The 15520-nt window shown below is 38.0% G+C and overlaps 1 protein-coding gene across 6 annotated transcripts in view; it reads right to left on the minus strand.

Moving 5' to 3' along the window:
- The window catches only part of RAD51B (RAD51 paralog B), a 670105-nt gene that overhangs the window by 630893 nt on the left and 23692 nt on the right, over nucleotides 1-15520 (minus strand). For all 6 annotated transcript variants that reach the window (XM_032246050.1, XM_032246052.1, XM_032246048.1 and 3 more), the window contains exon 5: nucleotides 3210-3346. In XM_032246050.1, the coding sequence (XP_032101941.1) occupies nucleotides 3210-3346 (137 nt within the window). The remainder of the gene's footprint in view (nucleotides 1-3209; nucleotides 3347-15520) is intronic.

Raw genomic sequence — 15520 nt, forward strand, 5'->3', positions numbered from 1 at the left:
TTATTCAAGTAGCAATATTAACCAGGCCCAAACAACTCATCAGGATTGCTATAATGATCTTCTCCCCTCACTTTCCCAGCCTCTTTTTACATGTACAGGTGGCTCAGTGAGAAATCTGCAGGAGGATTACAGGCAACAAAAAGGAAATCCACAGATGGGAGGAGGAAGATAGTCTGAATAAAAGTACACTTTCCTAACAAAAGATATAGTTAACCCTTTTCCTTCCCACTGACTTGAGCACAGAATGGATCCAATGTCTGAAAATGTACCAGCCCTAGGTCTCTCTGCCACCACTAAGCAGGTGAACCAGCGCCAGCAACCATCTACTCAGGTTATGCTAGATGAGAGAAATAAACTTCTTTTTGTTTAAGTTACTGCTCTTTGGATAGTCAGTTATCTGCAGCAGTAAGCTTTCCTAACCAATTGACCAACCTTCCCTGATAATTCCAAATAGGGATTAGCTGCCCTGTAACAGAATGGATGAAATGCGATCAGACACTACAGGGCCACTCCATTCATGACCCACCATGACAAACTAGAAGGTAGTGTAAGAATGCCAAGTCTGGGCCAGGCACGGTGGCTCACGCCTGTAATCCCAGCACTTTGGGAGGCCGAGGCGGGTGGATCACGAGGTCAAGAGATCGAGACCATCCTGGCCAACACGGTGAAACCCCGTCTCTACTAAAAAAATACAAAAAATTAGCTGGGCATGGTAGCGCATGCCTGTAATCCCAGCTACTCAGGAGGCTGAGGCAGGAGAATTGCCTGAGCCCAGGAGGCGGAGGTTGTGGTGAGCCGAGATCACGCCATTGCACTCCAGCCTGGGTAACGAGCAAAACTCCGTCTCAAAAAAAAAAAAAAAAAAAAAAGAATGCTAAGTCTGGCATATATACCAAAGAGCACTCGCATTTTTGTATTCTACCTGGCCCTATCACCAGACCTCAAAATCTATTCCATGTAGGAGCCAGATGATCACTCATTTTAAGCCTTGTGGAGAATGGAATAAAAAACCAAATACAATATAAAGTTCAATGCCTATACTTAAATGATCTTCATAAGAAATCCTTGTGAATTACGCAACATAATTCCAACAAAGGAGCTAAAATCTTACCTCTTCATTTTCCATCCTGCCTCTGATGTAAATACCAACATGCACATAGGCAGAAAAAGTTATGAAGGAGAAATAAATAAACATGAAGAATGCAAAAAGTAAATAATTAAGGCTCTATAAAAAGACACAAAAACACAAGATTCTCCACAAATTCATTTGAAAAATGCAGACAAGTCACCTGCTAGTCTTCTGCTACTGTATGTATGCTGATATCACCCAAATCATTGATACGGTTTTTACGCTGCTCTGAATTGTAATACTGATAACAAAAAATCATGCAATAGTTTACTCCTTAAGAAGACATCCTAAACTTAGTTTTGTATGTGGTGCAAAGAAAGCAGAAATCCATTACAGTGCACTGACTGCTGTTATAAAAATAATCTTAATCTTTTAATTCTTTACCCAAATTCCCCAAGACTTTTGTAAGAGCTATTTACGCTATTTATAACATAACTGGCTATTTAATACCTACTTGGCTTGTTAGTTGAAGGCTAATTATTGGCTTTTTAAAGAGTACTTGTACAACTTGAGTGAACCACTGTCTTTACCAGCTTTAAGCTCAAATATATTTTCATGTTCAAATTTCCAGTGGTCTCAATGTTTATCCTTCTGTTTTTTTTTAACAATTTATTTAAGTCAAGATCCAAATAAGTTCATCACTTTGCAACTGATCAATAAGGTTTTTAAATCTGTTTTAATTCAAAGGCTCCCCTTCCAACTCTTTTTTAATCTTACAGTTTATTTGTTAAGAGAAGCCAAGTTGTTTTTTCTCTTATTTCCCAGTTTGGATTTTGCTTATTTCATTTTCTAGAGTAGTTTGATGTGTTCCTCTCTTCTCTAGCTATGTTGTAAAATGGCTGGATCTGAAGTCTTGATCACATTCAAATTTGATTAGTCTTCCATCAGAAGATACCCCAATGACTCATTGTCTTTTTGTGATGTTCAATGCCTAGATCCATCAGATTGTTTAGAGTTTGTAATTTGGTGATATTCTATCATTCTTTCTTCATTTACTACTGAGGTACATTTATAAAAAGACCAATTTAGGCCAGGCACAGTGGCTCCCACCTGTAAACACAGCACTTTGGGAGGTCAAGGCAGGTGGATCATCTGAGGTGAGGAGTTTGAGACTAGCCTGGCCAACATGGTGAAACCCTGCCTCTGCTAAAACTACAAAAATTCACCAGGCATGGTGGCGCATGCTTGGAAGTCACTCAGAGGCTGAGGCATGAGAATCACTTGAACCCAGGAATCGGAGGTTGCAGTGAGCCAAGATCACACCTCTGCACTCCAACCTGGGCAACAAAAGCAAAACACAAAAAAAAAAAAAAAAAAAAAAGTTATTACTCAGTAATATAGTTCATATAGAAACAGAGAAATAGATAGTTGATTTCTTTTTTGGCCCATTTTGACAATAATGAGGTAATTCTTCAGAACCCTCCAATGACAATCAATTGGCTCCTTTTCATCTCTTAATGACATTATGCACTCATTTAATTATTTCATGCTTTAATCCACCGCTATTATTATTCATATTGATGCACAACTTGTTCCATCTTTGGCCAGTGGGAGCCTCTTCTGAGTCTGTTGGACACCTCCCGAATAATCTTTGTAGTTTTCTTGCTATCTACTATTATGTTTCACACTCAATTTTAAAATTCCCTACTCCAGAACTGAGTTAGCCATTTCCCCCAAGGAAGAACCCTCATTCCTTTTATTAAGAAGTGGTATCTGGATTTCATGACTGGAGTCCCATTGTAAATTGAGAAACATCTGTCCTTACAAAGCAGCTAACCCACTGTTTTTCTTTTCAATGTACCCTTTCTCTCATTTTCTACTTAAATTCCTCCCTATTTTTTTCAACTTATTTCTTAACAACTTTCTACAAAACACAATTTATCCAAGATCCCAACTTATATTAATAAGAAAGAAATACAAAAGACAAAAAGAAGCTTTCCTGTGTCAATTTTAAAAGAAAATTTTATTTAAAATAGCATTCTCTGTTCTTAAAAAAGTGGGGGGAAATGTTAACCTGTGTGTAAATGTTTCATGCTGTATATAAAAGTAAAACATTATAATGGAAAATAAAATCTCATACCTTTCAGCACTAAATGCTGACTCTGTGTCAATGTACACCACAGCTCCTTCTAATCCTCCCATGTTGGTGGGTAATGTAGCTAAAATGCTCATCATTATACAAAACTGAGTTTTTCCACAACCTGGTGGACCTGTTATCTAAAAAAAAAAAAAAAAAAGAAAGAAAAAAAATGTTGTTTGGATAAACATCACAAGCCAGTCAAAGCAAAATCCTTTTAAGACCTTGCTATATATGCAAGGTATTAAAAGATATATGCATATATATCTCTGGGCTCCCAAGAGATAATTAAGCCCTAACACCCCAAGACATCCATTGTATATAATGAATTAACTTCTCTCCTCTGGATTGGCACTAGTTATGTACTATCCTTGGAAAAATTGAGAAAATAGTTACTCAAATCATCCACTGTATTTTGTAGTTCAGATGAGAAACTTTTAGTTGAGAAAGGCTGAAACATTCACTCATTTATACCATCATAACTTGGTGTTCTATAGCTTTTCCTCATGAAGATATTTATAATAGGACTTTGAAAATATTTAAGAGTCTTTAATAAATGGTTGAACATTTGTTACAAATTGGCATTTCAAAACAATACTGTACTAGTCCCATTAAGGGCTACTTTAATCCGTATTTTTAAGAGTATTTAGGGGTGAAGTGTACTGACGTATACAGTTTACTTTCAAACAGTTCAACAAATAAAAATCTGTGTATGTACACACATATGTGTGTAGAAAGAGAAATAAAGCAAATTTATTGCTTTGTAAACAATTGTTGAGTTTCGGTGATGCATACTTTGAAATGTCTGTTTTTAAATCTTCATTGGCAGAAAACTATTTTGAGATTATGAAAGTTGAAATCAAAAGAGTATAGACAGGAAATTAATTATATGCATATTCAAGTGTAACTAGAAGTAGTTTGGCTCTGTGTCCCCACCCAAATCTCATGTTGAATTGTAATCCCCAGTATTGGAGGAGGGACCTGGTGGGAGGTGATTAGATCATGGTGGCAGTTTCCCGCTTGCTGTTCTTGTGATAGTGAGCTCCCACAAGATCTGATGGTTTAAAAGGGAAGTGGCACTTCCCTTCTTTCTCTCCCTCTCTCATTCTCTCTCTCTCTCTCTCTTTCTCCTGTTCTGCCATGTTAAGATGTGCTTGCTTCCCCTCCACCTTCTGCCATGATTGTATGTTTCCTGAGGCCTCCCAAACATGCTTCCTGTTAAGTCTGCAGAACTGTGAGTCAACTACACCTCTCTTTACTTCATAAATTACCCAGTCTCAGGTAGTTCTTTATAGTAATGTGAGGACGAACTAATACAGTAGTTAATAAAATTAGTTTGAAAATGTTTAAAAATACATCCTTTAAACATAAGCTGTTTTTCCCATTTGCTTGGGCACCCAAGTTTTTAGAACCAATGCATCATTTATTTGTGAAAATAACACTAAATAACATTTTTTTCACAATGAGAAGGGGAGAGAAGAGGAGGGGAAATGAAAAAAAAAAATCTAAGATAGAAATGAAAAAAACTCTGGGCTAAAACTGAGACACACAATAAGGAAACTGTCTCAGATATATTATGAAGTAGAAAGAAACAAATACAAATGATCCATGAGTCTGAATCATCTAAATTTGTAGTTCTCAGATTTGAGTGAGCATTAGAATCACCTGGAAAACTTGTTAATCAGCATTTCTGGTTCAGTAGGTCTGGGTTATGGCCTGAGAATTTACATTGCTACTAAGTTCCCAGGTAATGCTGATACTATTTATACACTTTAAGAACCACTGTTTCAGAATATAGTCTAAAGGTGAACTTCATTTATCAAAGTTCAACCTTTAAACACAAATGTTCAGCACATGCCTGTAATCCCAGCTACTCTGGAGGCGGAGGCAGGAGGATCACTTGAGCCCAGGAGTTCAAGACCAGCCAGAGCAACATAGCAAGATCATGTCTCAAAAAAAAAAAAAGAAGGCCGGGCGCGGTGGCTCAAGCCTGTAATCCCAGCACTTTGGGAGGCCGAGGCGGGTGGATCACGAGGTCAAGAGATCGAGACCACCCTGGTCAACATGGTGAAACCCCGTCTCTACTAAAAATACAAAAAATTAGCTGGGCATGGTGGTGCGTGCCTGCAATCCCAGCTACTCAGGAGGCTGAGGCAGGAGAATTGCCTGAACCCAGGAGGCGGAGGTTGCGGTGAGCCAAGATCGCGCCATTGCACTCCAGCCTGGGTAACAAGAGCGAAACTCCGTCTCACAGAAAAAAAAAAAAAAAAAAAAGAAAATTCTCACATTAGAAACTATGTGCTGGTTTATAATCTTTTACAATGATCATTTAGACTTTAAGAACAAATAATTACTCCTGTAAATAATAGCTTGCCAGATTATAAGTGGTCAGTAAAGAGAGTTCTCCAAACTTCTTTGACCACATACTCCAACAAACCAGTCAAAAAAAGCAATCAAAATGAAATTTAGTACAGCCCTCCAATATATACATATTTATTACATACCTACTATTTTACTAATAAGTCCTATACAGTAAAAAACCCAACAAAAATGAATTAAAAATTGCAAACATTAACAATCATTTGATGATATTTATTACTTATATAAAAGATTTTTTTGCTCTCATAAAAGCTTAACATTTTTAGTAGAGCAATGATAATAATGAAAATAATAAGAAACCAAATTGTATTTTTAAAAAATAATAATATAAATATTTTGTGATTCGGTGATTGAAATGTGAGGTCCTAAGTTCCATTTATTTCAGCATTTAATTGTAATTCCCTTCCCATAGCTGAGGAGATAATTACAAAGATATAAGAATTAAAATTAACAAAATACATCATTTGTTGGACTTAAATAAATTACTATTTGCACTTTTAAATACCTTCCATCAATCATGCAAAAGTTTTTGTTGATCTTTAAGAAATTTCCATCTTCCCTTATGTCAATTGATCATTTTTGCAGACTAATCAAAACATGTCACATTTTAACATTTTCAGCAACTGGCTTAAAAACCCACTGAAACTTCTTTTTTTTTTAATTACATTTATTTATTTTTATGGAAGTATGACAATCGGCTAGAAAAATATACAAATTACATATGACCAGTCTGATGAATTTCTACCACGATACTCATTTGCTACCAGATATGTATTATGGGTTTTGCTTGTTTTAATATTTTTAATTAATAAATAACAATATATATTTATGGAGTTCAATATATTTTGAAATATGTTTACAGTACATTGTAGAATGGTTTAATCAAGCTAATTAACATATCTATCACTTCATATACTTATCTTTTTTTGGTGAGAAGATTTAAAATCTATTCTTTTAGCTATTTTGAAATATACGACATTATTACTAACTATAGTTACCATGCTGTACAATAAATCACCAAAATTTATTCCTATTGTATAACAAACTTAAGACTCTTATCAACATCTCTCCTTCCTCTATTCCCCCTTTCGCCTACTGACTAAACTCTTCATTTGGAACATTTTTGAAGAGTATACAAAATATTTTTCCAAGTATTTTTTAAGAGTGCAGATAAGTTTTCATAAGACACACATATCTTTGACAACGAAAATCACGATAAAGAAATATTTCCAGTGATTTTTAAAACATTCTGTGTTTTCATCACAGTCTTTACAAAAGGCAGTTACATTTTCACTCCTTGTTAAAACATTACCTTTACCTTGAAGGAATGAGGTAAGAGTATCCATTGATTGGTTGGTTGCTTGGTATTTAATTTACAATGCAGGTTACATAGTCACTGTCACACAAAAAGGGTCAGCAAATTTGACATCTCTTGTCTTTTCATTTAAAAAACACACACTTCACCCATCTTTTTTTTTTTTTTTTTTTTTTTTTAAGGCAGGGTCTCATTCTGTTGCCCAGGCTGGAATACAGTAACATGAACATAATCCACTGTAGCCTCAATTTCACACATGCCTAGCTTTTTTCAATTTTTTAAATTTTTTTGTGGAGTTTGCCATGTTGCCCAGACTGGTCTCAAACTCCAGGACTCAAGCCATCCACCCACCTCAGCCTCCCAAAGTGCTGAGATTACAGGCATGGGGCACCATGCCCGGCCAACTCATCTTTTAAATTCAGTAATTCTTTTATAATCTTTGCTTTAAGATAATCAGAGATGCTCCTGTGATTCAAATGATTCTCATGGTCACTACTCATCTCATTATAGAGTACAACAGGGATTTGATACAACAGTTGGGATTTTTTTGGTTGTTTATTTTGTTTTGTTTTGTTTTGAGATAGAGTTTCCTTCTGTCACCCAGGCTGGAGTGTAGTAACACGATCACGTCTTACTGCATCCTCTACCTTCAGGGCTCAAGCCCTTTCACCTCTACCACTCAAGTAGCTGGAACTACAGGCACACACTACCATACCGAGCTAATTTTTTAATTTTTTGTAGTGGTAAGGTCTCACTATGTTGCCCAGGATGATCTTGAACTCCTGAGCTCAAGTAATCTCATCTTGGCCTCCCAAAGTACTAGGATTACAGTCTTGAGCCAACATGCCAGACTAACAGTCAGATTTTAAGAAAAATTAACAACATTGATATCATACTGAAATACTCTTTGCTCATCTGACATCAACCTATGTGTTGCTATAGATTACCTACGTATGATGCAACAGAAAAGTTGAAAGACTTTTACAAGGACCATCCATGAACCCACCACTTAGACTCTGCATTTATAATTTTAACTGTATTTGTTATACTATACTATGACAACACCATATGCTTTCTGTATGATTAATCCATTTACCAATCCATCTTTGAGTTTTTAAATGCATTTCAAAGTAAGTCAAACACATTAATATAGTTTCTCCCTAACAGTCCAGCATGCATATCATTAACTAGAATTTTATATGTATTATTCCTTTTTTTCCTTTTGCAGTAAATTTTACATGCAATGAAATGTGCAAATTATAAGTCTACTATTTCATAAATTCTAGCAAGTGCATATATGTATGCAGCCTAAACTCTTATAAAGTCAAAACACTATCATCATTATCACAGGAAATTATCTCATATACATTGTTTTGCATTCACGAAGTCACTTATTTTCAAGAATTTATTTTCCCTGATACATCTTTATTTTAATGGCACAAAAAGAAATTAGTTCTTCATGTATTTTATTATTGAAACAAAATATAGCTACTATGATAATCTGGACCTTGTTAGAAACAGCTGTACTTCAAATATATAGCATCCTCCAACATTAAATAATTTAAGTTCTTGATGTTTCAAATCATCTTCAAAGATTTCTACACACTTCTGGAAGTATTTGTTCACAAAAGAATTCATCTGTTGTTGCCATATTGTTTCCTATGTTTTATTCCATCCATTTTATGAACAAGTGTGTCCCTAATGTTACTAATAATGTACTATATTTGGTCTTTTGCTGTTAAGAAAACACAAAAGAGACTTTTAAATAACTATCATTAACTTTAGTGACATTTTTCTAGATACTGAATAATGTGTCACAGAACTTTAAATGTCATGGAAAAACTTTTTTTTTTTATTTTCCTGTCCCACATGTCTGTTAATTATGATGGCTTCCTACTATTGTTAGCCAGTGTTTCAAGGAAATAAAATAACAGAAAGTGTTTCTTTGTTAACAATAATGGATATAATTCCATCTCTTATCAATTTTTCTGGCTTATAATTTCACTACTTCTGGACATCTTCTCAGCTGAGATTAAATTATTATTGATTTTTACTTCATTAGTCTCATAAGAGAAGCATCTGCTCTGACCTATACGTGTGTGTGGCTCACTTCCACTCCCATTATTAGTATTGCATACAATTTACAGTTTCTCTGCAGGAATCTTTCTTGCCATTTATCTGTTTTGTGAACTTTGATTTCGTTAAAACCGTCAATCCACAGAACTAGACACATGCAGACTTGTAATTCATCCCAGTACATTGAAAATAAAGGTAAAAGCAAGGGACCTCTGTCAATTCCTGCATACTTTCCTCATGCACTATAACTGATACCTAACAGTCTGACACACAGACCAAGTGAGGATGTCACTGTCGATCCATTTATTAAATGTTAATTAAGGTAAATTTCATTTATTAAATTAAAACAATGAAAGTTCTAATATTTTATTTCCACAACCTAATGAAACATCTTACATATCCTGCTTTGGAAATGCCAGTGTAAATTCAGAGCTCTAAACATTTTTTATGGAGCTTTCTTCATTATCAAAAACAACATGGGCCAGGTGTGGTGGCTCACACCTATAATCCTAGCACTTTGAGATGCCAAGGTGGGTGGATTGCCTGAACTCAGGAGTTTGAGACCAGTCTGGACAACATGGTGAAACCCCATCTCTACTAAAATACAAAAAAATTAGCCAGGCATGGTGGCATGTGCCTGTAGTCCCAGCTACTCGGGAGGCTGAGGCAAGAGAATTGCTAGAATCTGGGAGGCAGAGGTTGCAGTGAACCAAGATCATGCCACTGCACGCCAGCCTGAGCAACAGAGCAAGATTCCATCTCTAAAAAAAGCATCAAATTAATTACCAGATATCAGAGCAAGGAAAACTTCTGTCACTAAAAGTTTCAAGTGTATCTTGAAATAAAGAAATGCGTATGCTTATTAATGATAGCAACAGGAGGCAGCCAGCCAAATGCCTAGGCAGACAGGGTAGGGCCAGGTACCGGGTGAGACCCCACCTCCAAGCCGGATACAGTTCAAAGCCTGAAAGCCAAGCTGCAAGTTAAATCCCTGGACCAGAGCGAGAACTTGTCTTCCTGTTTGGCGTGCTTTCCTCTGGATTGATCCTCACCCTTCACCTATTTTACATATACCTACCCTTTACTAATTGGTTTTCTACACTGCTATCTTTGCTTTAAACTTTTCCACATAATTACAAACCAATCAGCATGGACTCCCCATTCTGTGCCTATAAAGACCCCAAACTCAGTAAGTAGAGGAGGAGACAGCTGGACTTTAAGGGAGATGGACTGACCTTGGGGAAGATGGCCAGACTTCGGGGAAGAGATGACCCAACTTGGGGGAAAATAACCTGCTCTTCCCGTACCCTCTTCAGTTACCCTCTCCACTGAGAGCATTTTTAATCACTCAATAAAATTATCTGCCTTCACTATCCTTCAATTGCCCAAGTGCCCTCATTCTTCTTAGACACCAGACAAGAGATTGGGACCCACCGAGTGTGGGTACCCAGAAGGCTGTCACACTGGCCCTTTGCTCTCACCAGCAGAGGGCAGCTGCCCCACATAATGAGGTAAGGGGCCAACTGAGCTGCTAACACACCACCATCCGCAGAGTGCAGAACTAAGAGAGTACTGTAACACCCACTCTAGGGATTCAGGGTCATGGGCACCCCCACCGAGGTGCCTCCACGGGCCCTGCATGGAGATTGCTCCTGCCGGCTCCCAGAGGAGCTGGCCGAACCCTACACTCGCTAGCTCATGCCTGGTCTGGCCACAGGCCCAACACAGAGGTTGCTCCTGCTGGCATTTGGAGCCATGCTGACCAGATCCTGCACTCACTCACTCACACATAGGCATGAAGCTTGCTCCTGCTGGCGCCTGGAACAGTCAGCCAGATTCCGCAATCGCTCACTCATGTGCTCTCTCTCACAAGGAGTTCAGCGTGGTGGGCTGAGTAAATGGGGTGCCCCTGTCATAAGTCCAGCAAAGAGGCTGAGAAAAATCTTGCATCATTAATATCATTAGAGTGCTAACTAGCAGAGGAACAAAGGACAAGCCTTTCTATACATACTATCCATATGCCAGGATTTAGATATGTTCTCAGATTTAATGAGCTTAAAACTGTTAAATGCTTTGTGATTTTTAAAAGGGTGAAACAAGTCATTATGTTAATTAAGAATATATATATGGAAACATTCAGTAAAGTATCAAGTGCCTTGAAAATATAATTACTCTTCTATCTTTAAAAAACATGTAAAAAATATCTGAAACAAGTGCAACTGGCATTTTCCCTACTTCATTATTTTTATGTACTGACTCAGTATAGTCTTGGAGAAAACAGAATATCATGTGAATAACAGTATGAGATTTCTGGGTTGGTTGGTTTGTTGAGTTTGGATTAGAGTTTGGATAGTAGCATTTACCTTAAACTATAATAAACAATTTCTAAATTTTTTTAGCAATCTCAGATCCTCTTCATAATTTTTTTTCCTTTCTTCCTAGACTCAAAAAAATTATACATATGCAATTTTACGGGCTGCCCGGAGTTGAATTTCATTGTTTTTTCAGGTTTATTTAGTGGGTGAAAACATTTCAACATTAATAATTTTTAGCTTCAGATAGTTTAGCTCTGAATTCTAGCACCCAAACCACAAAACTTCAAGTTGTGTTCAGTTCCTAGCTTCAGCCCCAGTGGTGGTTAGAAAGAGAAGACATGCCAAACCAGAATAGGCTAAGTTATTTGCTTCTTGAAAACTCAGACTGAACACAACATTTACACACCAAAAACACCAGTGAAAAAACAATTTGTTTCATATAGTTAGAGCCAAAGTTTCAATAACCTGCTTGAGAAATGTAAAGGGACAGAAAAAAAGTCAGTAGTGAACATCATTCAAGTATCAGCAATGAAGCCAATATAATTGGTTTCAAGAGCAAAGAGAATTATTCCCAAGAAAAGGTCTAATTGCACCAAAGTAAAAATGAAGCCTCCTCATCTTAAAGTTATTACATGACTGAGAGGAATGTAAAACCTGGACCAGTTAGGACCTAAAATCTTATCAAGCTCCCCACATTCGGGATGAGGGCAACAGGATAGGGTAATCTACCAAGCCAATACCTGGCAGAAGACAATTTAAGGACACCTGGCTCTGATCTAAAACCAGTAAGCATGGGGAAACTTCATTTTTAAAAAGCTTCATTTAAAAAAATATTTTTTAGTGACCTCCAGCATCTAACAACTTGTCTCCATGTGCTCAACAATTATGTAGAAATATGAGTAGGTCTTCGGACCTACTGAATTCATTTTTAAAATAACTAATAATCTAAATCCTAAAGCCAAAACTAGAAAAAGAAAAAGAAAAGAATCTCAGAAAGGCCAGGTTGCATTTTGCCTTGTGAAAGAAACCTTGATCTTAAATTACTTTACGCCAACATGTGGAAGAGTTTATGTCTTGGATTCTCTCTACCACTCCCTCCTTTTTCATATTGATAGCTGCTGTTTTGGAAGTAAATGGGAAGGGAGGGAGGAAGAGTAGGGATGAGAAAAGAGCAGAAAAAGCAGGAGGGAATGGAAATGACAAGTACCCCAAGTTGCACCATTAACAAAAATCAACCGTATCAAGGGATATAATCACTCATTTAACAGCAGTCATTGAACATGTGCCACATAAAAGATCCTAGTAACCATTACAGAGCAGAATGTTTATTTCTAAATTAGAGAGTAAGTGAAGAATTAGGAACAATGGCCCAATCAACCACATATGCTAAATGCCTGTATTAGAAAAGAGGCCTACTTATCTGCCTTTCAAAACCATTGGTCAAGATAAACAAATGTCAGCAGACTATACTCAAGGGACATCCATTTGAAATCTCTCTGGTTTTCCTGCTGCTGTTATAGCTTGCGGGGCACATCTGAATCTGACTACAGCCTGAAGAAAACAAGATCCACCTTTGCAGACCTAGAGACCCATGAACAAAAAAATAAATGTCTGTTGCTGTTGTCAAAATCAACTAATAAAGTATCTATGTCTTACACTTAACAGTTTCATGTACTTCTATTACATGCCTAGTGCTTAAAGGCACTAGAGTTTACAACCCCTGACTTATTATTTCCTGTGGTCATGTAGGCCACAGCTAATCCTGCCAATTATAAAAAGAACTATAATGCTAATTGTTCCAAGGAAAAACTAGGATGCTAAAATAAAATTTTGGCATCCTGCTTCTAACATTTGGGAATAGTAGGAGAGTTACTTCCAAAGCCAAAATGCTCCACTCAAAGCAGATACCTCACCTCCCAAAAATCATGAACAAAGCATAGAAATGACTCCAGAAACACAAATAATGTAGAAATGTACTATGCTACTTCTCATTACTTAGAGTAAGGATTCAGATAGAATCATCACTCTCAGTGTTGCACAGATTTGGCAGTGCCTGAGTTTTACTATCCTAGAGGTGCTCATGAGCTATACTATGCAGATATTACATCTTTCTGTGTTGAACTAAGTTCTCCAGTCCTATACTCCAGATTACACTACAATACAAAAACACCATTTGTTTAAGATACAGGATCTCACCTCAGGCTGAAGTGCAGTGGCGCAGTAAGAGTACACTGCAGGTTTTAACTCCTGGGCTCCAAGCGATCCTCCTGCCTCAGTCTCCCAAGTAGTGAGGACTACAGACATACATGACCACACCTAGCTAATTTTTTTTTTTTTTTACTTTTTGTAGAGCTAAGATCTCACTATGTTATTCAGGCTGCTCTCAAACTCCTGGCCTTAAGCGAACCTCCTCCTTTAGCCTCCCAAAGTGCTGGGATTACAGGCATGAGCCACCATAATTGGCTGAAAATATCTTTTTTGATGCTATCTTTGAATACATTTTTTTTGGAGATAGAGCCTTGCTCTGTTGCCCAGGTTGGAGTGCAGTGACACGATCTCAGCTCACTGCAACCTCCGCCTCCTGGGTTCAAGTGATTCTCCTGCCTCAGCCTCTCAAGTAGCTGGGACTACAGGAGCATGCCACCACGCCCAGCTAATTTTTGTATTTTTGGTAAAGATGTGGTTTCACCATGTTGGACAGGCTGGTGTCAAACTCCTGGATTCAAGTGATCTGCCCATCTCGCCTCCCAAAGTGCTGGGATTACAGGCGTGAGTCACTGCGCGTGGCCAGTATCTTTAAATGTAACTTTAATTTTACTTATTCATGACAGCATCTATCTTCTGACTTCCACTGCACCTACCCCACCCCTACATGAGCATTTCAGTCATGGCCCACAGCCCTATCAAAAGCCTTATCTCCACAGACCTGTGATCTTCCTTGGGGATCCCACCACCTAAGTGCCCTGCCTGTCCCTGCCTGAGAGTTTAGCTCCTCACCCAGATATCAGCCCTAACCCCTTCCCATCACAGCCAGGACCTGAGGCTCCCCAACAATCCAGCCCCATCAAGACTCATACAGAAAGTCCAGCTGGCCATCTAGGGGCTAGGGAATTACAGATCTCCCCACCCTACTCCAATTTTGCTAGTACTTGACCACATCTCCCATTGCCTGAGGTTGGGCCAATACAACCAGCCAACTCACCACAACCAACATGCCCCTGCAGAGGCCCAGAGAAGGAGTACCCAAGTCCTGCTCTTAAATGAAGAAAAGCCATCACATTGGAGAGCAGAGGAGCCACACAGCTACCTATATTAAACTAAGTGATAAAGTTCTGCCCCCAAAACCACTCCCCTGGAGAGTCAAAAATTAGACATTTCCTGAAGCTCTCAACCATATGGTGGTCTGGAGATAGGCTGCAGTGTGTGTCTGATCTAGGAGTCAAGAGCTCTGGAACAAGGGTGTGATTGGGCAACAATTTACATTCCAGCCTATCTAGAAGGGGCTCATGTAGCACCCCACACCCACAGAGACTGTAGCACAATTCACTAGGAGCTTTTCCTAGCCACAGTAGCTCTCTAGCAATGGTCCCCAATCAAAATGGAAAGTCAAAAATGTCAGAGAAGTAATTCAAAGCATGGATTGCAAGAAACTCAAAGACATAAAAGAAAAGACTGAAAATCAACACACGGAAATTACTAAAACAATCCAGGAAATTAAAAAAAGAGATAAACATTTTAAAAAGGAATCAATTAGAGCTTCTGGAACTGAAAAGTTCACTTTAGGATTGTCAAGCTATTGAAAGCTTGCTTTATCAATAGACCAGACCAAGCAGAAAAAAGAATTACAACTGGTATTTCAAACTAACCTATACAGACAAAAGTAAAGAAAAAAGAATTTTAGGCCAGGTGCAGTGGCCCACGCCTGTAATCCCAATACTTCGGGAGGCAGAGGGGGGCAGATCACCTGAGGTCAGGAGTTTGAGATCAGCCTGATCAGCATGGTGAAAAACCATCTCTACTAAAATAAAATACAAAATTATCTAGGTGTGGTGACGCATGTCTGTTATCCCAGCTACTTAGGAGGCTGAGGCAGGAGACTCACTCGAACCTGGGAGGCAGAGGTTGCAGTGGGCCAAGTTTCTGCCATTGCACTCCAGATGGGAGAAGAGTGAAATGAAAGAAAGGAAAGAAGAAAAGAAAGAAAAGAAAAGAAAAGAAAAGAAAAGAAA

Source organism: Sapajus apella, unplaced genomic scaffold, assembly GCF_009761245.1.
Source record: "Sapajus apella isolate SASKATOON/1434 unplaced genomic scaffold, GSC_monkey_1.0 scaffold59, whole genome shotgun sequence".
NCBI lineage: Eukaryota > Metazoa > Chordata > Mammalia > Primates > Cebidae > Sapajus > Sapajus apella.